The sequence below is a fragment of the Labrus mixtus genome, chromosome 10 (genome assembly GCF_963584025.1).
Source record: "Labrus mixtus chromosome 10, fLabMix1.1, whole genome shotgun sequence".
Taxonomy (NCBI): domain Eukaryota; kingdom Metazoa; phylum Chordata; class Actinopteri; order Labriformes; family Labridae; genus Labrus; species Labrus mixtus.
The window spans coordinates 10,713,451-10,738,989 of NC_083621.1; the positions used below are offsets into that span (position 1 = coordinate 10,713,451).

At 42.0% G+C, this 25,539-nt stretch overlaps 6 protein-coding genes across 27 annotated transcripts in view; all 6 read right to left on the reverse strand.

The window, feature by feature from the left end:
• Positions 1-25,539, reverse strand: part of LOC132981948 (protocadherin gamma-A11-like) — a 292,678-nt gene that overhangs the window by 90,709 nt on the left and 176,430 nt on the right. Inside the window, exon 1 of one of the 22 annotated variants that reach the window (XM_061048110.1) lies at positions 15,181-17,748. The exons of 18 other annotated variants lie outside the window; for them this stretch is intronic. In XM_061048110.1, the coding sequence (XP_060904093.1) occupies positions 15,181-17,559 (2,379 nt within the window). In that variant the 5' untranslated portion in view covers positions 17,560-17,748. Of the gene's footprint in view, positions 1-7,968; positions 10,550-15,180; positions 17,749-25,539 lie in introns of those variants that run through there. 3 more of the 22 variants (XM_061048126.1, XM_061048106.1, XM_061048121.1) reach the window with 3 other exon arrangements.
• On the reverse strand, positions 19-3,805 carry LOC132981934 (protocadherin beta-16-like). Its single transcript, XM_061048077.1, has one exon. The coding sequence runs from the start codon at positions 3,803-3,805 to the stop codon at positions 1,334-1,336; it is 2,472 nt and encodes an 823-aa protein (XP_060904060.1). The 3' UTR covers positions 19-1,333.
• Positions 4,404-7,313, reverse strand: LOC132981935 (protocadherin gamma-A2-like). Its single transcript, XM_061048078.1, has one exon. It carries the CDS (start codon positions 6,818-6,820, stop codon positions 4,430-4,432), a length of 2,391 nt encoding a protein of 796 aa, XP_060904061.1. The 5' UTR covers positions 6,821-7,313; the 3' UTR covers positions 4,404-4,429.
• LOC132981965 (protocadherin gamma-A4-like) lies at positions 11,453-14,550 on the reverse strand. The gene has a single exon (XM_061048148.1). The coding sequence runs from the start codon at positions 14,085-14,087 to the stop codon at positions 11,658-11,660; it is 2,430 nt and encodes an 809-aa protein (XP_060904131.1). The 5' UTR covers positions 14,088-14,550; the 3' UTR covers positions 11,453-11,657.
• LOC132981974 (protocadherin beta-16-like) lies at positions 17,849-21,759 on the reverse strand. Its single transcript, XM_061048158.1, has one exon. The coding sequence runs from the start codon at positions 21,086-21,088 to the stop codon at positions 18,692-18,694; it is 2,397 nt and encodes a 798-aa protein (XP_060904141.1). The 5' UTR covers positions 21,089-21,759; the 3' UTR covers positions 17,849-18,691.
• LOC132981973 (protocadherin gamma-A11-like) lies at positions 22,289-25,042 on the reverse strand. The gene has a single exon (XM_061048157.1). The coding sequence runs from the start codon at positions 24,686-24,688 to the stop codon at positions 22,289-22,291; it is 2,400 nt and encodes a 799-aa protein (XP_060904140.1). The 5' UTR covers positions 24,689-25,042.

Consider the following 25,539-nt stretch of genomic DNA (forward strand, 5'->3'; position numbering starts at 1 on the left):
TATATACATTAAATCCCAATGCTGCAAGCCACTATAAAAAGTATTTCTTTAGATGAAGTCTCATCAGGTATTCATGCAGACTATCTAATTCCATCTTAATGAAACATATATGTTAACATAGTACATCAGGACTGCTAGGCCAGTATTTAAAGCAGAAAATCAGGACAAGTTATTTTAATCTATCGCAATGGTTTTACCTTTGTTAATGACTAAAAGGCACTAAACAAGAGCTTGATAATGCAGACAACACACAATTCAGCAAACATGGTCAGTAAGGATAATGCTGTACCGTCACCAAAGACGATACTTTCAATCACATTATGTACAACAAAAGTGCAGCCAGTTCAATCTCATGCTAGAAGGTGTTTGTGAATTACAGGATTTCCTAAATAGCCCTACCATAGGTAGATTGGTCTATATTTGTGCTGGTCATCTTAAAACTCCAAAATCAAAACTTCCCACACTATTCAACAGATGCCATTATGATTATTTACTTAACAAAACACTGAGGCGAGGTAAAGGATAAAACGAAACTGTGAAAACAACTTAAAAATACAAAAGTTTAGCAGCGGAAAACCAATACAGATGTCAGGAGAGTTTTTTTGACTGTTGTGCAAAATATGTCTCCTTATGCCAAGAGATTCTAAGACCATCAAAATATGCATTATTTAAAAGGAAGGCAAAAAAGGGGGCAGGGATTTTCTGGAAAGAGATACAATAAACCTATTCTATGGAGTCTTCTCCTCTCATACTGACTTGTGTCAGTAGTTTTCCTCTCTGAAAAATGTTGTCAAGACTCTAGTGCTACATTTACAATTATATTGACCAATTTTGGCAAGACCCTCAGATTCAACGTGACAGCATTACAGGATCAACACATGAAAGTAAATCAATGCACAGTGTAAAAAATGTATGTTCATATAGCAGATAATATGCATTGTAATCACTGCAACCAAACTACAGAAATCTCACTGTTACAAACTGGGTATCCTGTTATGCATTTCAGCCAATAAATATGAGTTTCACTGACAGGTAATTACTTGTTTTACTAAAAAATGAATGTCGGTCAGTAACCACTCTGAAGTTGTAAAATGCACACAAATATTAGTTTAAGGTTGAAGCAGTATGGCTTTTAAAAAAGGAGAAAATCTTACATGTGGTTCGGTTTGTAGTCAGGACAACCAGAAGCAGGTTTAAAAGAACAATTAAAAGGGCTAGTTTATAAGTTATTTTTTATATATAAAGTACAGCAGTTTTGGTAATAGAAAAAAAAATAGATTTATCGTATTATGTTGATATTAGTGTATAATATGTGTTACATTGTGGCTCTGGGCTAGAAAAATTCCCAGGATGATGTGCAGTTAAACTTTATACACGAAGGGCCGTCATTAAAGGTGCAAGGCCACACTTGATATCCCATGATACTGACCTCTAGAGGAGAGTCTGGTTCATCTAGGATGCTCTTCTCACTCTGTATCCGCTGCATGGTCCCTGTAGAACTGGGGTCCATTATCAACACGTTCTGACTACCAGCTCTGCCGAACTTACAGTCACTCTTTCTGGAGTCAGTCGTCCTGCACACCTCGTAATTGTACACGTGCTGGAGAGTCCCTGTGCCCAAAGTGTCTGAGTAACGTGGTGGATAATATGGAATCACAGGGAGGTTGGAGTGAAACAGGGTGCGAGACTGTCTCCATCTGTAGATTTTCACTGATATAATAACCACTACACACGTGATGAAGAGGAAGGACACTACAGCCAAAGCCAGCACTAAGTAAAAAGTCAGGTTGTCATTGTACTCCTTGTCGTGTGTAAAGTCAGTGAACTCAGACAGCACTTCAGGGAAGCTGTCCGCCACCGCCACGTTAACAATGACTGCAGCTGAACGAGACGGCTGCCCGTTATCCTCCACTATAACAGTCAGTCTTTGTTTCACAACATCTTTATCATTCACTTGGCGGATAGTTCTGATTTCTCCATTCTGTAAGCCCACTTCAAACAGCGCCCTGTCTGTGGCTTTCTGCAGTTTATACGAGAGCCAGGCATTCTGTCCAGAGTCCACATCAACAGCCACCACTTTAGTCACCAGGTAGCCCACATCTGCTGCACGAGGCACCATCTCAGCCACCACTGACCCACCAGTCTGGACTGGGTACAGGACCTGAGGGGGGTTGTCGTTCTGGTCCTGGATCACTATTTTCACTGTCACGTTGCTACTGAGTGGAGGGGAGCCTCCATCCTGTGCTTTGATGTGAAACTGGAAGTCTTTGATCTGCTCGTAGTCAAAAGAGCGCACTGCATGGATGACTCCACTATCAGCACTGACTGAAACATATGAGGAGACTGGTACTCCGTTAAAAGAGGAGTCCTCCAGGATGTAAGAAACACGGGCATTCTGGTTCCAGTCAGCGTCTCTGGCTTTCACTGTGAATATAGAGAGGCCTGGTGTGTTGTTTTCTACAATGTAGGCCTCATATGAGCTCCTCTCAAAGACAGGCGCGTTGTCATTCACATCAGAGATCTCTAAGGTGAGAGTGATGCTACTGGAGAGGGAGGGCACTCCCTCATCAGAACACTTCACTGTGATGTTATATTGAGAGGCGACCTCTCTGTCTAAATCACTGTCTGATACCAAACTATAGAAATCATGAGAAGAAGTTGAGATAGTAAATGGTATATTGCCATTTATTCTGCAGTTCACCTGGCCATTAATACTGGAATCTGGGTCAAGGGCACTAAACATGGCTATTACTGTATCTTGAGGAGAGCTTTCTGGGATTGAATCAGATTTAGAAAGTATACTGATTACAGGCTCATTGTCATTTATGTCAATTACATCAACAATGATCTTACTGGAATCAGAAAGACCTCCACTGTCTGTAGCCTCAATATCAATTTGGTAATTCTTGGCTTTTTCATAGTCAATTGCCCCAACTAATATTACATCACCGTTTTCATTAATTGTGAATATGTCAGACAGGCTGTCCATTGCAGTTGAAACTGAATAAGAAACTTCCCCGTTTGATCCTTTGTCCGCATCAGATGCACTCACTCTTGTCAATGTTGTCCCTTTCTCGGAATTTTCCGCAATGGCTGCCTTGTAAACAGACTGCATAAAAACAGGAGCATTGTCGTTTGCATCCAGCACGGTCACAAAAATCTTTACTGTACCAGACATCTGAGGTTCCCCTCCGTCAACAGCTGTTAACAACAACGATATCTGCTCCTCTTTCTCTCTATCTAACGGCTTGTGTAATACCATTTCGACTTTTTTATTCCCATCTGCCTGACTTTGTATTTTCAGAACAAAATTATCGGTAGGCTTCAGGCTGTAATTTTTCAGCCCATTTATGCCTATATCTGAATCTACCGCCCTTTCCAACACAAATTTAGATCCCGTTATAGCGGATTCGCTAATTTCAAAACGTTTCTCGTTATTTTTAAAACTGGGGATGTTGTCGTTGATGTCTGTTATCTCTACAGTTATTCGAAAAAGCTCCATTGGGTTTTCTAAAATAATCTGCAAATGTAAAGCACAAGGCGTCATCTGTCTACAGAGAGACTCTCTGTCGATTCTCTCTTTCACGAGAAGGACTCCCCTTTCTCTACTCAGCTCGATGTATTCTGCACTGTCACCCGTAAATATGCGAGCTTTACCTGACTTTAGTCTTTTTACGTCTAAACCAAGATCCCGTGCTAGGTTGCCCACAACAGAACCCTTTGGCATTTCTTCCGGTATAGAGTAGCTCACTTGGCCAAGAACGGAACCGAGAGAGAAGATGAAAAGCAACACTTGCCGTCTCATTGTTCAACCCGCTGGTAACGTTACGCCAAAAATACGGAGTAAAAACCCTTTTCACAGCGAATAGAACCTCCTAGTGAATTCGAAAAGATAAAGGAAAACTGATATTATCCATGAATTTGGAAAAACAGTCTATAAGCCCGTGGTGTCAATCTAAAAGCGAACCACTCGGTGAACAGTGCTGTCTCCCCTTCTCTTTCTCTGAAATAACGACATCACATGGGAGGAACAGCTTTAAATCCACTCTGCAACTGCAACTCGTTGACCAACAGCGGCCCATGGAGTTGAAAATGTGAAATTGCAAGAAAAAGCTGACCTTACTCAAGTTGAAAGAGTTGAAGGTAAATGCATCATATGAATTACCGGAAAAATGAAACAACAGTTGAAAGAGGATGCCACCTCTATCTCGAAAAAAAAACGTATTAAAAGTGTATACAATAACTGAGTAAGCAGCCAGAAAAACAACCAAATGCACATTATAACGACTCCATCATTAGACAAGAAGTATGGAGGAGAGAGGAACCGCAAGCATGACAATGTCTCTGTCCAAGGTGCTGAAATTCTGTTTGAAGCAAGTACACAAACACACACTAAAAAAATGCAACAACAAGCAAGGGAAGATTAAAATCAAACCTCTAGAGGAGAGTCTGGTTCATCCAGGATGCTCTTCTCACTCTGTATCCGCTGCATGGTCCCTGTAGAACTGGGGTCCATTATCAGCACGTTCTGACTACCAGCTCTGCCGAACTTACAGTCACTCTTTCTGGAGTCAGTCGTCCTGCACACCTCGTAATTGTACACGTGCTGGAGAGTCCCTGTGCCCAAAGTGTCTGAGTAACGTGGTGGATAATATGGAATCACAGGGAGGTTGGAGTGAAACAGGGTGCGAGACTGTCTCCATCTGTAGATTTTCACTGATATAATAACCACTACACACGTGATGAAGAGGAAGGACACTACAGCCAAAGCCAGCACTAAGTAAAAAGTCAGGTTGTCATTGTACTCCTTGTCGTGTGTAAAGTCAGTGAACTCAGACAGCACTTCAGGGAAGCTGTCCGCCACCGCCACGTTAACAATGACTGCAGCTGAACGAGACGGCTGCCCGTTGTCCTCCACTATAACAGTCAGTCTTTGTTTCACAGCATCTTTATCATTCACTTGGCGGATAGTTCTGATTTCTCCATTCTGTAAGCCCACTTCAAACAGCGCCCTGTCTGTGGCTTTCTGCAGTTTATACGAGAGCCAGGCATTCTGTCCAGAGTCCACATCAACAGCCACCACTTTAGTCACCAGGTAGCCCACATCTGCTGCACGAGGCACCATCTCAGCCACCATTGATCCACCAGTCTGGACTGGGTACAGGACCTGAGGGGGGTTGTCGTTCTGGTCCTGGATCACTACTTTCACTGTCACGTTGCTACTGAGTGGAGGGGAGCCTCCATCCTGCGCTCTGACGCGGAACTGGAAGTCTTTGATCTGCTCGTAGTCAAAAGATCGCACTGCATGGATGACTCCACTATCAGCACTGACGGTAACATATGAGGAGACTGGTACTCCGTTAAAAGAGGAGTCCTCCAGGATGTAAGAAACACGGGCATTCTGGTTCCAATCATCGTCTCTGGCTTTCACTGTGAATATAGAGAGGCCTGGTGTGTTGTTTTCTACAATGTAGGCCTCATATGAGCTCCTCTCAAAGACAGGCGCGTTGTCATTTACATCAGAGATCTGTAAGGTGAGAGTGACGCCGCTGGAGAGGGAGGGCACTCCCTCATCAGAACACGTCACTGTGATGTTATACTGAGGGGCTCTCTCTCTGTCTAAATCACTGTCTGTAACTAAACTATAGAAATTATTTGTGGATGTTTTTAAAGCGAAGGGTAAATTTTCATTGATAAAACACTGCACTTTTCCGTTTTCTCCTGAGTCCTTGTCCTCGATGTTAATCATTGTAACGACGGTATTAAGTTTGGCATCCTCTGAAATAACAGTTGACTTTGACATTATGTCAATTTCAGGCTTGTTGTCATTTACGTCCTGAACATCGACTATTAACTTACAGGAGTCTGTGAGTCCTCCGTCATCACTTGCAAGTAAATTTATCTGATAGTTTCGCGATTCTTCAAAATTAATATTTCCAATTACAGTAACTTCACCATTTTCCTCATTTACCTGAAACACTTTCCTGATATCATCTAAGCTATTTGTGATAGAATACGTTATTTTACCGTTTGAGCCTTGATCTGCATCTGAGGCTGTAACAGTGGCAACAACTGTGCCTTTAGGTGAATTTTCAGTAACTGTAGCCTTGTATGTTGGCTGTGTAAAAACAGGGGCATTATCATTAGCGTCTAAAACTGTGATGACAATAAGCATTGTTCCTGACATCTGCGGCTCTCCTCCATCTACAGCCGTCAAGACGAGAGATATCTGCTCCTGTTTCTCCCTGTCCAAAGGCTTCTGTAGCACCATCTCTACGTTTGTATTACCGTCAGCGTTATTGTGCAGTTTTAGAGCAAAATTATCAGTCGGTTTTAGCTCGTACTTTTTAAGATCGTTGATTCCTACATCAAGATCCACAGCTCTTTTGAGCACAAATTTAGCCCCAATCACCGTCGATTCACGTATTTTAAATTGCATCTCACCTTTTTCAAAGGCTGGTGCATTATCGTTGATATCTGTGATCTGGACAGTAACACTGTAAAATTCCATTGGATTCTCTAAAATAATCTGGAAATGCAAAGCACACGGCGTCGTCTGTCTGCAGAGCGCCTCTCTGTCGATTCTCTGTTTAACAAGGAGGACTCCTCTCTCTCTGTTCAGCTCCATGTATTCGTCACTGTCTCTAGTATAAATCCGAGCCTTACCAGATGCCAGACGTTTCGTTTCCAAACCCAAATCTTGTGCGATGTTACCGACTAAAGATCCTCTGGCCATTTCCTCCGGAATAGTGTAGCTGACTTGTCCCAGCACTGATCCGACGGAGAGGAGACAGAAAAACAGCAGAACTTGTCCTGTCATTGTTCTGCCGAAACGTTTCCGTATGATTCAGTGTTGTATCCCATAAGTCTGATATCGATTCCAGTTATGAAAGCTAACTCGTCATTTTTTCCCTCATAAGCGGACAAAGACTGAAATTTCACGTCTTCTTTCAAAATATCCTGCACGAATATGGTAGTGGTTCTTTCTCGTCGAGCTCTTTCTTTATTATGTAGATGAACAATGGGAGGTGCTGCTCCAACCCTACTGTCAGCCGTTCACATTCTGGTCAACAGCGGCCCTAAGAGTTCACAGTATAAAACTGCAGAAAACCAACTCAGATGACTCTTTGTTCAGAACTCTTGCTTACAACCTTTTTAAAGTTTAATGAAAGTGATCTGAAATTTAATTGAAATATGACAATTAAACCGTTGAATAATTTGAATGTTTTTTAATACTATTTAGGCATTTTTGCAGTCTTTTTAATACAAGAATTGTATGTAAAGACAAATTAATAAACGTATCTTTTAGTATTTAAAATGATTACACAAAATGATCAAATTCTTCAAAAGCCAAGGAAGGAACTCAACTGTTGTTGCACTATGAGGACAGAAAAATTGTGAAAAGAGGTAACAGTGATTGGAGGTGAAAGGAGCTGATAAAGTAACTGTCTCTCTCCAAGGTCCTGGAAATATATACTGCTTACTGAAAAGAATAACTGCACAAGTCCTCTCAACAAAACACGAAATGATGTTCGAAAATAGAGCAAAATTTAATAGATTGATGCCCCCAGAAAATACCTATACCTGCCACGAAGACATATGTAAACTCGTGAATCTATTGAGTACTCGTCTGGTTCAACATAAGTGACGAACGCACGACAGAGTCAGTGTTTGAGTGCTGCAGGCAGTACAGAAAACCAGCTGCACGTCCCCACACAAATCAAAGTCACATAAAACCATAGTTGAACATTACTGTATATCAGGAATGTTAAGTTAAGCAATGAACCCAGACATGAACTCAATGTAGAAAACTGCTTAAATAGCACTACTGAATAGATGGTTTAGGATAACAATGGGGTGATGATCAAATCTTGACATGTTGCATCCATTATACCAAAAACTCGGTGTTTGAGATTTAAATTATGGAAAAGTTAAAGGTGCAGAAAAACAATCTTAAATCAGTCTGACCTCTAGAGGAGAATCTGGTTCATCCAGGATGTTCTTCTCACTCTGTATCCGCTGCATGGTCCCTGTAGAACTGGGGTCCATTATCAGCACGTTCTGACTACCAGCTCTGCCGAACTTACAGTCACTCTTTCTGGAGTCAGTCGTCCTGCACACCTCGTAATTGTACACGTGCTGGAGAGTCCCTGTGCCCAAAGTGTCTGAGTAACGTGGTGGATAATATGGAATCACAGGGAGGTTGGAGTGAAACAGGGTGCGAGACTGTCTCCATCTGTAGATTTTCACTGATATAATAACCACTACACACGTGATGAAGAGGAAGGACACTACAGCCAAAGCCAGCACTAAGTAAAAAGTCAGGTTGTCATTGTACTCCTTGTCGAGTGTAAAGTCAGTGAACTCAGACAGCACTTCAGGGAAGCTGTCCGCCACCGCCACGTTAACAATGACTGCAACTGAACGAGACGGCTGCCCGTTGTCCTCCACTATAACAGTCAGTCTTTGTTTCACAGCATCTTTATCATTCACTTGGCGGATAGTTCTGATTTCTCCATTCTGTAAGCCCACTTCAAACAGCGCCCTGTCTGTGGCTTTCTGCAGTTTATACGAGAGCCAGGCATTCTGTCCAGAGTCCACATCAACAGCCACCACTTTAGTCACCAGGTAGCCCACATCTGCTGCACGAGGCACCATCTCAGCCACCACTGATCCACCAGTCTGGACTGGGTACAGGACCTGAGGGGGGTTATCGTTCTGGTCCTGGATCACTATTTTCACTGTCACGTTGCTACTGAGTGGAGGGGAGCCTCCATCCTGCGCTTTGACGCGGAACTGGAAGTCTTTGATCTGCTCGTAGTCAAAAGAGCGAACTGCATGGATGACTCCACTATCAGCACTGACGGAAACATATGAGGAGACTAGAACTCCGTTAACAGTGGAGTCCTCCAGGATATAAGAAACACGGGCATTCTGGTTCCAATCATCGTCTTTGGCTTTCACTGTGAATATAGAGAGGCCTGGTGTGTTGTTTTCTACAATGTAGGCCTCATATGAGCTCCTCTCAAAGACAGGCGCGTTGTCATTCACATCAGAGATCTGTAAGGTGAGAGTGACGCCGCTGGAGAGGGAGGGCACTCCCTCATCAGAACACGTCACTGTGATGTTATACTGAGGGGCTCTCTCTCTGTCTAAATCACTGTCTGTAACTAAACTATAGAAATTATTCGTCGATGTTTTTAAAGCGAAGGGTAAATTTTCATTGATAAAACATTGCACTTTACCGTTTTCTCCAGTGTCCTTGTCCTCGATGTTAATCATTGTAACGACGGTATTAAGTTTAGCATCCTCTGAAATAACAGTTGACTTTGACATTATATTAATTTCAGGCTTGTTGTCATTTACATCCTGAACATCGACAATTAATTTACAGGAGTCTGTCAGCCCTCCGTCATCACTTGCAAGTAAATTTATCTGAAAACTTCTCGATCTTTCGAAGTCAATATTTCCAATCAAAGTGACTTCACCATGTTCTTGGTCAATGCGAAACAACATCTTAATGTCATCAAATTTATTTGTAATAGAATACGTTATTTTGCCGTTTGAGCCTTGATCTGCATCTGAGGCTGTAACAGTGGCAACAACTGTGCCTTTAGGTGAATTTTCAGTAACTGTAGCCTTGTATGTTGGCTGTGTAAAAACAGGGGCATTATCGTTTACATCTAAAACTGTGATGACAATAAGCATTGTTCCTGACATCTGCGGCTCTCCTCCATCTACAGCCGTCAAGACGAGAGATATCTGCTCCTGTTTCTCCCTGTCCAAAGGCTTCTGTAGCACCATCTCTACGTTTGTATTACCGTCAGCGTTATTGTGCAGTTTTAGAGCAAAATTATCAGTCGGTTTTAACTCGTACCTTTGCAGATCATTAATCCCAACATCAAGATCTTCAGCTCTTTCCAGTACAAATTTAGCCCCGATTATAGCCGATTCGCTTATTTTAAATTTCATCTCACTTCCTTCAAATGTAGGTGCGTTATCGTTGATATCTGTGATCTGGACAGTAACACTGTAAAATTCCATTGGATTCTCTAAAACAATCTGGAAATGCAAAGCACACGGCGTCGTCTGTCTGCAGAGCGCCTCTCTGTCGATTCTCTGTTTAACAAGGAGGACTCCTCTCTCTCTGTTCAGCTCCATGTATTCGTCGCTGTCTCTGGTATAAATTCGAGCTTTACCTGACAACAGACGTTTCGTTTCCAAACCCAAATCGTGTGCAATGTTACCGACTAAAGATCCTTTGGCCATTTCCTCCGGAATAGTGTAGCTCACTTGCCCAAATACAGAGCCAAGGGAAACGAGAGAGATAAACAACAGCGCCAGTCCTTCCATTGTTCTATCCCAGTATTTTCGCAACGGTGTTCCACAGACAGGCTATATAATCCGTAAACTGAATTCCACTTCAGTGTCAAAAATGCAACTCTGTAATGTAATCCTTTCGTGGAAAAGACGTGTCTCAGATCGTCGTTTTTGTAAGTAGAGATTCTACATATCCCGAATGTCTGCACTTTCCTGTCGTGTTCGCTTCATTATTGTGATGTCACATGGGAGGACCTGCTACAACCCACCCTCAGCTGTGCACACTCTGGCCAACAGCGGCCCTAAGAGTCCGTAATGCAAAACTACAGAGAGGCAACATCATTTAATTTCTCCAGCATAGTCACTGCAAGTAAATGTAAATGAAATAAAGAAATAAAGGGTCATATGAATGCTGTTAACCTCTTCACAAACCGTGAGTAAACACCAGAAAATAATTTGCTGTCAACTTTCCCTTTTGATTTATTCTTCAACTGTAATCACGTGGACAAGAAGACACAAATCATAATCAAGATATAGCAGACAATATACATTAATTAGAAAATAATGTCCTAATTTAATTAAGTAATTACAAAACAATGTGGAAAAACTATATTCACACTGCATTTAAAGAAAATAACACTTGGACAGAGAGGATGAGTCGGATACTACACATGTCGCTGACCGAGGTGCTGAATTGAGAACAGTCTGGACTGCATTCATAAAGTGACATTTCTTATTACCTATTGCAAAATAATAAAGTATAAAGCAAATAATGTTTGTACAATTTAAAGCTTATGTTGAAAATTCAGTGATCAATTGCTGTCTGTGCTCAACCTACACGAATAGAAACATTTAGAAAATGTAAAACCAAATCATTCCGTTTGGTTTCAATCAAATACCAACCAGAAGTCTCACTCCAGAGCTTTTTTACTGACTAAAAGCAGCGAGGCCGATACAAGCCCAACTTAGGACTCATTACGTGGAACTGTGATAAAAGATAACTATAAGGTACAATAGCCAAAAAAGGCATTTAAAATAACCCAATAAAGATAAATAATACCCAAAAAAGGAAGATTAAAAGCCATAACGGTTGTTATACACACTCTAAAATACAAACTTGTCTAAGGCTGACTTCAAGATGAATTACAAGTCCCCGTGATAGGAAAGGAAAAAAGGTAAAAGAAATGTGCGAAGGAAACTACATAACAGTCGACAATTGATTTTGAAATTGGTGGGTGGGATGCTATCCATGGTTCTGAAAAAGACTGGGTAGCGCAAAACATATAGATGAAAATGCAATTACATAAGAGAGAGAATAAGGAACAAGGCGACATTCCTTAACTGACCTCTAGAGGAGAGTCTGGTTCATCCAGGATGCTCTTCTCACTCTGTATCCTCTGCATGGTCCCTGTAGAACTGGGGTCCATTATCAGCACGTTCTGACTACCAGCTCCGCCGAACTTACAGTCACTCTTTCTGGAGTCAGTCGTCCTGCACACCTCGTAATTGTACACGTGCTGGAGAGTCCCTGTGCCCAAAGTGTCTGAGTAACGTGGTGGATAATATGGAATCACAGGGAGGTTGGAATGAAACAGGGTGCGAGACTGTCTCCATCTGTAGATTTTCACTGATATAATAACCACCACACACGTGATGAAGAGGAAGGACACTACAGCCAAAGCCAGCACTAAGTAAAAAGTCAGGTTGTCATTGTACTCCTTGTCGTGTGTAAAGTCAGTGAACTCAGACAGCACTTCAGGGAAGCTGTCCGCCACCGCCACGTTAACAATGACTGCAGCTGAACGAGACGGCTGCCCGTTGTCCTCCACTATAACAGTCAGTCTTTGTTTCACAGCATCTTTATCATTCACTTGGCGGATAGTTCTGATTTCTCCATTCTGTAAGCCCACTTCAAACAGCGCCCTGTCTGTGGCTTTCTGCAGTTTATACGAGAGCCAGGCATTCTGTCCAGAGTCCACATCAACAGCCACCACTTTAGTCACCAGGTAGCCCACATCTGCTGAACGAGGCACCATCTCAGCCACCACTGATCCACCTGTCTGGACTGGGTACAGGACCTGAGGGGGGTTGTCGTTCTGGTCCTGGATCACTATTATTACTGTAGCCACCGAAGTCAGAGGAGGGGATCCAGCATCACGAGCTGTTACGTTGAATTCAAACCACTTGATTTGCTCAAAATCAAACGACCTCACTGCATGAATGACGCCACTTTCTGAATTTACTGACACCAGTGAAGACACAGCGACCCCATTAATCTCTTTCTCTTCCAGGAGGTAAGAAACACGAGCGTTTTGGCCCCAGTCTGCATCAGTAGCACTGAGGGTGAAAACAGAAACTCCGGGAGGGTTGTTCTCAGGTACAGTCTTACTATATTCTGATTGATCAAACTTAGGTGGGCTGTCGTTCACGTCAGAAACTTTGACATTTATGGTCTTACTGCTCGACAGTGGCGGAGAGCCCTGGTCAGATACGGTGATTGTGATATTATACTCAGGAACACTTTCCCTGTCTAAGAAGTCTTCAGTTACAATCGTATAATATCCTGTTAATGAAGACTCCATTTTGAATGGGATGTCAGAGTTAATGGAGCACTTGACGACACCGTTACCGTCAGAGTCTTCGTCATCCACGTTAACAACAGCTAGCGTTGTACCTGGAGGAGAGTCCTCGGATATCGAGTTTGAAAATGACATCAATTGTATTGTAGGCGCGTTGTCGTTCTCGTCAATTATCTGAATAATAACTTTACACGTGTCTGTATATCCCCCGTGGTCACTGGCCTGAACGTTTAATTGATATGTTTGAGATTTTTCAAAATCCACTTTACCTGTTACTTTAATCTCTCCAGATTTTACATTTACCTCAAAAAGCTGCTTCGCCTCTCTGGCAACATGAGCTATGGAGTAAGTTACTTCTCCATTTACACCTTTATCTGCGTCATTCGCACTGACAGTGGTCACCACTGTTCCTGCAGGAGAGTTCTCTCGGACATCTGCTTTATAAACAGGCTGACTACAGACTGGCGCATTATCATTAGCATCCAGCACACTGATATGAATACGCACCGTCCCTGATCTGTGAGGCTCTCCTCCATCTGAAGCAAGCAGCACGAGAGAGTGAGTCTCCTCTTTCTCTCGGTCCAATGGGTTTTGCAAAACCATTTCGATGTAACTCCCTCCATCAGGCTGGTTCTGTACTTCCAATTTAAAGTGATCAGAGGGTTTAAGTGTATATTTTTGAATATCATTAATACCAACATCGGGGTCATCTGCGCTCTCTAATGAGAAACGAGTGCCTGACGCAACACTCTCAACAATTTTCAAACTGATCTCATCCTTTGGGAACGACGGGCTGTTATCGTTTATGTCGACTACCTCCACTGTGACCCGATAAAGCTGGATTGGATTTTCTAAAATCAACTCGAAGCTGAAGCTACAGGGCGTCGTCTTTCCGCACAGTTCTTCTCGGTCTACTCGCTCTTTAATAACGAGGGTTCCTTTGTCCCGGTTTAAATCAACGTACTGTCGACTTCCTTTCATAATAATACGAGCTTTTCCTGATACGAGCCTCGCCACATCCAGACCCAAGTCTCGAGCGATGTTTCCAATAAAAGACCCTTCTGCCTGCTCCTCCGGTACGGAGTACCGAGCCTGTCCACTCACTGAGCTCAGCACGAAAAGACAAAGAATGACAACCAGTGTTTGCCATGGGCCTCTGAGAGCGGTGATCCCAAGAAAAGCCATCATAATCCAGAGGTAGAGATGAAGTAATTCCTTTCAATGAAAAACTGATGCAACCAAATCCAACAACTGAATAGTTTAATGTATTTTCATCTCGAAATACCACGGTAAATGCTGCTCTTTAAGCCACCTCGGACCATACCTTCTTCTCCCCGAGCAGAAAAACACAGATATGAACACAAGGGGTGGACCGCAGCTATGCTCAGTGCGAAACTGAGTCAGTGACGTACCAACAGCGGCGCTCAGAGCCCATCCAAGGTAATGTAGGTGGTGGGCATATATATAAAAAAAACAATGTTCTGTGGAAAGCTAAATAATAGTTTATGTTCTTACATTTCAAAAAATAATAAAGGTTTAAAAGAGGGGAGGCATAAACATAGGCCTATGTATTCTTGTACACGGATCAAGTCATGTTGCACAACAGCATATCAATTGTGAAATAATACTGAAATCACGCAAGTCCATTTGATCTGAATCTGTTTGAAAAACAACTGTTGCAGTACACTGACGAGAATCTACAGAATTAACTATAAATTAAACACAAGTAAAATGTTAACACAAAAAAGTGTACACTAATAAGTAAAATTGGCACAAAAAAGAGGAACAAGAAAAAGTATTTGTGGGACATTTTTGTATTTTGTTTTCATGATGACCAAAGAAATTGAGTTCTGAAAGATATTTTGTCTTGAATCAGATAATAAAATTACTAATGTATACATTTTATTATTCTAATATTTTTTTGAACCTATAGGCAAAATTGTAAAAGCTAATTAGACGTCGAGCATTTCTGTAACTAAAGTTGATAATATTAGAATTTAGGGACACTTTTAGGAGAAGCAAGAGCTGGACAATAGATATCATTTTAGGTAGAGTATTGGACCAACGTTTGGCGTATTTTATATAATATTATGGGCTTTTGAATTACAAAATATCCATTCAATTTAACAGAAAGCATTAAAACATTTTAAGATGAATCCTTCGACCGATTCAGCACCAGGACGACAGTAATAGCTTTGCGCGTGTTCGAGCTACATGAGATATGAAGATGGATATCTGTAGAAAAAGAGGTGGAAAATAAAAAATGTAAAAGATCACTCACCAATGTTGACATTTGAGAACAGTGGCCTGTTAGTTGTTTGTCCACCTGTGGTGTTTCAGTCCCAGCGTCATCCACACTGACTAAACTCTGACTAATCGGCTGCATATATTTCATGTCACTCTTTCTGGAGTCAGTCGTCCTGCACACCTCGTAATTGTACACGTGCTGGAGAGTCCCTGTGCCCAAAGTGTCTGAGTAACGTGGTGGATAATATGGAATCACAGGGAGGTTGGAGTGAAACAGGGTGCGAGACTGTCTCCATCTGTAGATTTTCACTGATATAATAACCACTACACACGTGATGAAGAGGAAGGACACTACAGCCAAAGCCAGCACTAAGTAAAAAGTCAGGTTGTCATTGTACTCCTTGTCGTGTGTAAAGTCAGTGAACTCAGACAGCACTTCAGGGAAGCTGTCCGCCACCGCCACGTTAACAATGACTGCAGCTGAACGAGACGGTTGCCCGTTGTCCTCCACTATAACAGTCAGTCTTTGTTTCACAGCATCTTTATCATTCACTTGACGGATAGTTCTGATTTCTCCATTCTGTAAGCCCACTTCAAACAGCGCCCTGTCTGTGGCTTTCTGCAGTTTATACGAGAGCCAGGCATTCTGTCCAGAGTCCACATCAACAGCCACCACTTTAGTCACCAGGTAGCCCACATCTGCTGCACGAGGCACCATCTCAGCCACCACTGATCCACCAGTCTGGACTGGGTACAGGACCTGAGGGGGGTTATCGTTCTGGTCCTGGATCACTATTTTCACTGTCACGTTGCTACTGAGTGGAGGGGAGCCTCCATCCTGCGCTTTGACGCGGAAGTGGAAGTCTTTGATCTGCTCGTAGTCAAAAGAGCGCACTGCATGGATGACTCCACTATCAGCACTGACTGAAACATATGAAGAGACTGGTACTCCGTTAACAGAGGAGTCCTCCAGGATGTAAGAAACACGGGCATTCTGGTTCCAATCATCGTCTTTGGCTTCCACTGTGAATATAGAGAGGCCTGGTGTGTTGTTTTCTACAATGTAGGCCTCATATGAGCTCCTCTCAAAGACAGGCGCGTTGTCATTCACATCAGAGATCTGTAAGGTGAGAGTGACGCTGCTGGAGAGGGAGGGCACTCCCTCATCAGAACACGTCACTGTGATGTTATACTGAGTGGCTCTCTCTCTGTCTAAATCACTGTCTGTCACTAAACTATAGAAATTATGAGTTGATGCTTTCAGAGTGAAAGGTATATGTTCGTTGATAAAACATTGCACGTTTCCGTTTTCTCCTGAGTCCTTGTCCTCGATGTTAATCATTGTAACGACGGTATTAAGTTTGGAATCCTCTGAAATAACAGTTGACTTTGACATTATGTCAATTTCAGGCTTGTTGTCATTTACATCCTGAACATCGACAATCAACTTACAGGAGTCTGTGAGCCCTCCGTCATCACTTGCAAGTAAATTTATTTGATAGTTTCGCGATTCTTCAAAATTAATATTTCCAATTAAAGTAACTTCACCATTTTCCTCATTTACCTTAAAGACTTTCCTTATATCATCAAAGGTATTTGTAATAGAATACGATATTTTACCGTTTGAACCTTTATCTGCATCTGAGGCTGTAACAGTGGCAACAACTGTGCCTTTAGGTGAATTTTCAGTAACTGTAGCCTTGTATGTTGGCTGTGTAAAAACAGGGGCATTATCATTAGCGTCTAAAACTGTGATGACAATAAGCATTGTTCCTGACATCTGCGGCTCTCCTCCATCTACAGCCGTCAAGACGAGAGATATCTGCTCCTGTTTCTCCCTGTCCAAAGGCTTCTGTAGCACCATCTCTACGTTTTTATTACCGTCAGCGTTATTGTGCAGTTTTAGAGCAAAATTATCAGTCGGTTTTAACTCGTAGTGTTTAAGATCGTTGATTCCTACATCAAGATCTTCAGCTCTTTCCAGCACAAATTTAGCTCCGATCACGGCTGACTCACTAATTTTAAATTGCATCTCACCTTTTTCAAATGTAGGTGCGTTATCGTTGATATCTGTGATCTGGACAGTAACACTGTAAAATTCCATTGGATTCTCTAAAATAATCTGGAAATGCAAAGCACACGGTGTCGTCTGTCTGCAGAGCGCCTCTCTGTCGATTCTCTGTTTAACAAGGAGGACTCCTCTCTCTCTGTTCAGCTCCATGTATTCGTCACTGTCTCTGGTATAAATCCGAGCCTTACCAGATGCCAGACGTTTCGTTTCCAAACCCAAATCTTGTTCAATGTTACCGACTAAAGATCCTTTGGCCATTTCCTCCGGAATAGTGTAGCTGACTTGTCCCAGCACTGATCCGACGGAGAGGAGACAGAAAAACAGCAGAACTTGCCCTGTCATTGTTCTGCCGAAACGTTTCCGTATGATTCAGTGTCGTATCCCATAAGTCTGATATCGATTCCAGTTATGAACGCTGACTAGTCCATTTTCCCCAAAAAAAGCGGACAAAGACTGAAATTTCACGTCTTCTTTCAAAATATCCTGCACGAATATGGTAGTGGTTCTTTCTCGTCGAGCTCTTTCTTTATTATGTAGATGAACAATGGGAGGTGCTGCTCCAACCCTACTGTCAGCCGTTCACATTCTGGTCAACAGCGGCCCTAAGAGTTCACAGTATAAAACTGCAGAAAACCAATTCAGATGACTCTTTGTCCAGAACTCTTGCTTACAACATGTCTACAGTTTAATAAAAGTGATTTGAAATTTAGTTGAAATATGACGATTGAACCGTTAAATAATTTGAATGTTTTGTAATACTATTTAGGCATTTTTGCAATCGTTTTAAATACAAGAATTGTATGTAAAGACAAAGTAATATACGTATCTTTTAGTATTTAAAATGATCACACAAAATGATCAAATTCTTCAAAAGCCAAGGAACTCAACTGTTGCTGCACTATGAGGACAGAAAAAATTGTGAAAAGAGGTAACAGTGATTGGAGGTGAAAGGAGCTGATAAAGTAACTGTCTCTCTCCAAGGTCCTGAAAATATATACTGCTTACTGAAAAGAATCACTGCACAAGTCCTCTCAACAAAACACGAAATGATGTTCGAAAATGAAGCAAAATTTAATAGATTGATGCCCCCATAAAATACCTATACCTGCCACGAAGACATATGTAAACTCATGAATCTATTGAGTACTCCTCTGGTTCAACATAAGTGACCAAAGCAGGACAGAGTCAGTGTTTGAGTGCTGCAGGCAGTACAGAAAACCAACTGCGCGTCCACACACAAATCAAAGTCACATAAAACCATAGTAGAACATTACTGTATATCAGGAATGCTAAGTTAAGCAATGAACCCAGACATGAACTCAATGTAGAAAACTGCTTAAATAGCACTACTGAATAGATGGTTAAATATAACAATGGGGTGATGATCAAATCTTGACATGCTGCATCCATTATACCAAAAACTCGGCGTTTGAGATTTAAATTATGGAAAAGGTAACGGTGCAGAAAAACAATCTTAAATCAGTCTGACCTCTAGAGGAGAGTCTGGTTCATCCAGGATGCTCTTCTCACTCTGTATCCGCTGCATGGTCCCTGTAGAACTGGGGTCCAGTATCAACACGTTCTGACTACCAGCTCTGCCGAACTTACAGTCACTCTTTCTGGAGTCAGTCGTCCTGCACACCTCGTAATTGTACACGTGCTGGAGAGTCCCTGTGCCCAAAGTGTCTGAGTAACGTGGTGGATAATATGGAATCACAGGGAGGTTGGAGTGAAACAGGGTGCGAGACTGTCTCCATCTGTAGATTTTCACTGATATAATAACCACCACACACGTGATGAAGAGGAAGGACACTACAGCCAAAGCCAGCACTAAGTAAAAAGTCAGGTTGTCATTGTACTCCTTGTCGTGTGTAAAGTCAGTGAACTCAGACAACACTTCAGGGAAGCTGTCCGCCACCGCCACGTTAACAATGACTGCAACTGAACGAGACGGCTGCCCGTTGTCCTCCACTATAACAGTCAGTCTTTGTTTCACAGCATCTTTATCATTCACTTGGCGGATAGTTCTGATTTCTCCATTCTGTAAGCCCACTTCAAACAGCGCCCTGTCTGTGGCTTTCTGCAGTTTATACGAGAGCCAGGCATTCTGTCCAGAGTCCACATCAACAGCCACCACTTTAGTCACCAGGTAGCCCACATCTGCTGCACGAGGCACCATCTCAGCCACCACTGATCCACCAGTCTGGACTGGGTACAGGACCTGAGGGGGGTTATCGTTCTGGTCCTGGATCACTATTTTCACTGTCACGTTGCTACTGAGTGGAGGGGAGCCTCCATCCTGTGCTTTGAGGCGGAACTGGAAGTCTTTGATCTGCTCGTAGTCAAAAGAGCGAACTGCATGGATGACTCCACTATCAGCACTGACTGAAACATATGAGGAGATTGGCACTCCGTTAACAGAGGAGTCCTCCAGGATGTAAGAAACACGGGCATTCTGGTTCCAGTCAGCGTCTCTGGCTTTCACTGTGAATATAGAGAGGACTGGTGTGTTGTTTTCTACAATGTAGGCCTCATATGAGCTCCTCTCAAAGACAGGCGCGTTGTCATTCACATCAGAGATCTGTAAGGTGAGAGTGACGCTGCTGGAGAGGGAGGGCACTCCCTCATCAGAACACGTCACTGTGATGTTATACTGAGTGGCTCTCTCTCTGTCTAAATCACTGTCTGTTACTAAACTATAGAAATTATTTGTGGATGTTTTCAAAGCGAAGGGTAAATTTTCATTGATAAAACATTGCACTTTTCCGTTTTCTCCTGAGTCCTTGTCCTCGATGTTAATCATTGTAACGACGGTATTAAGTTTGGCATCCTCTGAAATAACAGTTGACTTCGACATTATATTAATTTCCGGCTTGTTGTCATTTACATCCTGAACATCGAGAATTAACTTGCAGGAGTCTGTGAGCCCTCCGTCATCACTTGCACGTACATTTATTTGAAAGCTTCTCGATTTTTCGAAATCAATATTTCCAATCAAGGTTACTTCCCCATTTGCTTTGTTCATGTGAAAAGATTTCTTTATCTCATCAAATTTATTTGTTATTGAATATGTTACTTTCCCGTTTGAGCCTTGATCTGCATCTGAGGCTGTAACAGTGGCAACAACGGTGCCTTTAGGTGAATTTTCAGTAACTGTAGCCTTGTATGTTGGCTGTGTAAAAACAGGGGCATTGTCGTTTACATCTAAAACTGTGATAACAATAAGCATTGTTCCTGACATCTGCGGCTCTCCTCCATCTACAGCCGTTAAGACGAGAGATATCTGCTCCTGTTTCTCCCTGTCCAAAGGCTTCTGTAGCACCATCTCTACGTTCTTATTACCGTCAATATTGTGCAGTTTTAGAGCAAAATTATCAGTCGGTTTCAACTCGTACGTTTGCAGATCATTAATCCCAACATCAAGATCTTCAGCTCTTTCGAGCACAAATTTAGCCCCAATCACCGCCGATTCGCTAATGTTAAATTTGATTTCACTTTCTTCGAACGTGGGTGAATTGTCGTTGATATCTGTGATCTGGACAGTAACACTGTAAAATTCCATTGGATTCTCTAAAATAATCTGGAAATGCAAAGCACACGGCGTCGTCTGTCTGCAGAGCGCCTCTCTGTCGATTCTCTGTTTAACAAGGAGGACTCCTCTCTCTCTGTTCAGCTCCATGTATTCGTCACTGTCTCTGGTATAAATCCGAGCCTTACCAGATGCCAGACGTTTCGTTTCCAAACCCAAATCTTGTGCAATGTTACCGACTAAAGATCCTTTGGCCATTTCCTCCGGAATAGTGTAGCTGACTTGTCCCAGCACTGATCCGACGGAGAGGAGACAGAAAAACAGCAGAACTTGTCCTGTCATTGTTCTGCCGAAACGTTTCCGTATGATTCAGTGTCGTATCCCGTAAGTCTGATATCGATTCCAGTTATGAAAGCTAACTCCTCATTTTTTTCCCTCATGAGCGGACAAAGACTGAAATTTCACGTCTTCTTTCAAAATATCCTGCACGAATATGGTAGTGGTTCTTTCTCGTCGAGCTCTTTCTTTATTATGTAGATGAACAATGGGAGGTGCTGCTCCAACCCTACTGCCAGCCGTTCACATTCTGGTCAACAGCGGCCCTAAGAGTTCACAGTATAAAACTGCAGAAAACCAACTCAGATGACTCTTTGTTCAGAACTCTTGCTTACAACATGTCTACAGTTTAATAAAAGCAATTTGAAATTTAGTTGAAATATGACGATTGAACCGTTGAATAATTTGAATGTTTTGTAATACTATTTAGGCATTTTTGCAATCGTTTTAATACAAGATATGTATGGAAAGACGAATTAATGTAGGTATCTTTCAGTATTTAAAATGATCACATAAAATTATCTAATTCTTCAAAAAGTCAAGGAACTCAACTGTTGTTGCACTATGAGAAGAAAAAAACATGGTAAAAAGGTAAAAGTGATTGGAGGTGAAAGGAGCTGATAAAGTAACTGTCTCTCTCCAAGGTCCTGAAAATATATACTGCTTACTGAAAAGAATCACTGAACAAGTCCCCTCAACAAAACATAAAATGATGTTCGAAATTAAGACAACATTTAATAGATTGATGCCCCCAGAAAATATCAATACCTGCCAGGAAGACATATGTAAACTCATGAATCTTTTGAGTACTCGTCTGGTTCAACATAAGTGACCAACGCACAACAGAGTCAGTGTTTGAGTGCTGCAGGCAGTACAGAAAACCAGCTGCGCGTCCACACACAATTCAAAGTGACAATGTGAAAACAACATCTACCTCTGGTATAAGTTACGTCACAAGATAACCAATTTCGTCCTAAATACTTAATGTATTGTATATCAGGAATGTTAAGTTGAGCAATGAGGTCTGTATGTAACGAACCCAGACCTGAACTAAATGTAGAAAACTGCTTAAATAGCACTACTGAATAGTGGATTTAGGATAACAATGGGGTGATGATCAAATCTTGATATGTTGCATCCATTATATCATGAACTAGGTGTTTGAGATTTAAAATATGTAGAAGGAAATGGTACAGAAAAACAATCTTAAATCAGTCTGACCTCTAGAGGAGAGTCTGGTTCATCCAGGATGCTCTTCTCACTCTGTATCCGCTGCATGGTCCCTGTAGAACTGGGGTCCAGTATCAACACGTTCTGACTACCAGCTCTGCCGAACTTACAGTCACTCTTTCTGGAGTCAGTCGTCCTGCACACCTCGTAATTGTACACGTGCTGGAGAGTCCCTGTGCCCAAAGTGTCTGAGTAACGTGGTGGATAATATGGAATCACAGGGAGGTTGGAGTGAAACAGGGTGCGAGACTGTCTCCATCTGTAGATTTTCACTGATATAATAACCACCACACACGTGATGAAGAGGAAGGACACTACAGCCAAAGCCAGCACTAAGTAAAAAGTCAGGTTGTCATTGTACTCCTTGTCGTGTGTAAAGTCAGTGAACTCAGACAGCACTTCAGGGAAGCTGTCCGCCACCGCCACGTTAACAATGACTGCAGCTGAACGAGACGGCTGCCCGTTGTCCTCCACTATAACAGTCAGTCTTTGTTTCACAGCATCTTTATCATTCACTTGACGGATAGTTCTGATTTCTCCATTCTGTAAGCCCACTTCAAACAGCGCCCTGTCTGTGGCTTTCTGCAGTTTATACGAGAGCCAGGCATTCTGTCCAGAGTCCACATCAACAGCCACCACTTTAGTCACCAGGTAGCCCACATCTGCTGCACGAGGCACCATCTCAGCCACCACTGATCCACCAGTCTGGACTGGGTACAGGACCTGAGGAGGGTTATCGTTCTGGTCCTGGATCACTACTTTCACTGTCACGTTGCTACTGAGTGGAGGGGAGCCTCCATCCTGCGCTTTGACGCGGAACTGGAAACCTTTGATCTGCTCGTAGTCAAAAGAGCGAACTGCATGGATGACTCCACTATCAGCACTGACGGAAACATATGAGGAGACTGGCACTCCGTTAATAGAGAAGTCCTCCAGGATGTAAGAAACACGGGAATTCTGGTTCCAGTCAGCGTCTCTGGCTTTCACTGTGAATATAGAGAGGCCTGGTGTGTTGTTTTCTACAATGTAGGCCTCATATGAGCTCCTCTCAAAGACAGGCGCGTTGTCATTTACATCAGAGATCTGTAAGGTGAGAGTGACGCTGCTGGAGAGAGAGGGCACTCCCTCATCAGAACACGTCACTGTGATGTTATACTGAGAAGCGACCTCTCTGTCTAAATCACTGTCTGTAACTAAACTGAAAAAATTATGAGTTGATGCTTTCAAAGTGAAAGGTATATGTTCGTTTATAAAACATTGTACTTTACCATTTTCTCCAGTGTCCTTGTCCTCAATATTAATCATTGTAACAACTGTATTTAATTTAGCATCCTCTACAATCACGTTTGACTTCGACATTATATTAATTTCTGGGTGGTTGTCGTTAACATCTTGCACATCAACAATTAACTTACAGGAATCAGTGAGTCCACCTTCGTCACTGGCAAGTAAGTTGATTTGGAAATGTCTGTACTTCTCGAAGTCAATATTTCCAATTAAAGTGACTTCGCCATTCTCCTCACTGACCTCAAACATTTTTCTAACATTGTCTAAGGTATTTGTTATTGAATATGTTACTTTACCGTTTGAGCCTTGATCTGCATCTGAGGCTGTAACAGTGGCAACAACTGTGCCTCTAAGTGAATTTTCAGTAACTGTAGCCTTGTATGTTGGCTGTGTAAAAACAGGGGCATTATCGTTTATATCTAAAACTGTGATAACAATAAGCATTGTTCCTGACATCTGCGGCTCTCCTCCATCTACAGCCGTCAAGACGAGAGATATCTGCTCCTGTTTCTCCCTGTCTAAAGGCTTCTGTAGCACCATCTCTACGTTTTTATTACCGTCAGCGTTATTGTGCAGTTTTAGAGCAAAATTATCAGTCGGTTTTAATTCGTATCTTTGTAGATCATTAATACCAACATCTAGATCCACAGCTCTTTCCAGTACAAATTTAGCTCCGATCACGGCTGACTCGCTTATTTTAAATTTCATTTCACCTTTTTCAAAGGTTGGTGCATTATCGTTGATATCTGTGATCTGGACAGTAACACTGTAAAATTCCATAGGATTCTCTAAAATAATCTGCAAATCTAAAGAACAAAGCGCAGTCTCTGTGCACAACACCTCCCTGTCGATTCTCTCTTTGACGAGGAGGACTCCTCTTTCTCTGTTCAGCTCGATGTACTCGTTACTGTTCCTCGTATAGATCTTAGCTTTGCCGGAAATCAGACGTTTACTTTCCAAACCCAAATCATGTGCTATATTTCCCACTAAAGAGTTTTTCGCCATTTCCTCCGGAATAGAGTAGCTGACCTGTCCGAAAACTGAGTCGAGTGAAAGCAGCGACATAAACAACAGTACTTGCCAATTCATTGTTCTTTCAGATTTGTCCCTCAGTGAGGCTCCACAGTCCGTTTGTAATCCAAACAACAAATACACCCCAGATTCAAAATGTAAATATCATGTGAACAGCTCCAAGAGTCACTCGTTGTTAAAATGATTTACGAGTAGAAATTTCTCCTCTTTTAAAAAAGAAATCCCGCAGCCAGGCTCGCCAGCGTTTTCCCCGTCGAGTTCTGTCTGTACTGTGTCGACGTTAGAAGGGAGGTGCTGCTGCAAACCTGCTCTCTTCCGTTGACAATCTGGTCAACAGCGGCCCTAAGAGTCCACATAACAAAACTACAGAAGACTAACTAAAATATAACCCAGAAGAAGATACTTTAAACAATCTAAGATAAATCTTCTCCAGTAATAACTTGTAATTTACAAATGATTGCAAACGGAAAAAGTTCGTCGAAATGTATCATTTTAACTGATAAATCACAGTAAAAATGTACATAGAGAACATGTAAACACAGTTGGAGAAATTGTTGTTGTGTAATGTTTCAAGTGTGCCAGGGATCAGTGGATATAAATTCAAAATGCACTACTGCAAAGGGACAAAAACACGGATAATACAGTTTCCTATATTATGATGCTGTTTATGGCTAAATAATATAGAGAACCAAATAAGAGCCACATATCTAACAGTGGAAACGACAGTTAATAGCAAGTATGCAACATGTGGCTCTACTATTTATGTCACTGTCTGAAGTTCTGAAGTGAATTAAATGTGACACATTTAAAATGATTAGACTGCAAAACCTCTTTGTATAATTTAAAGAAAGTATATTTGGAAATATATCGAACGATAAAAGCAATCTATCTGCGTTTTCTATTATCAG

Excerpts from the sequence above, each read along its gene's own strand:
- LOC132981934 (XM_061048077.1), bottom strand. The coding sequence starts at position 3,805 with ATGAGACGGCAAGTGTTGCTTTTCATCTTCTCTCTCGGTTCCGTTCTT.
- LOC132981935 (XM_061048078.1), bottom strand. The coding sequence starts at position 6,820 with ATGACAGGACAAGTTCTGCTGTTTTTCTGTCTCCTCTCCGTCGGATCA.
- LOC132981965 (XM_061048148.1), bottom strand. The coding sequence starts at position 14,087 with ATGATGGCTTTTCTTGGGATCACCGCTCTCAGAGGCCCATGGCAAACA.
- LOC132981974 (XM_061048158.1), bottom strand. The coding sequence starts at position 21,088 with ATGACAGGACAAGTTCTGCTGTTTTTCTGTCTCCTCTCCGTCGGATCA.
- LOC132981973 (XM_061048157.1), bottom strand. The coding sequence starts at position 24,688 with ATGAATTGGCAAGTACTGTTGTTTATGTCGCTGCTTTCACTCGACTCA.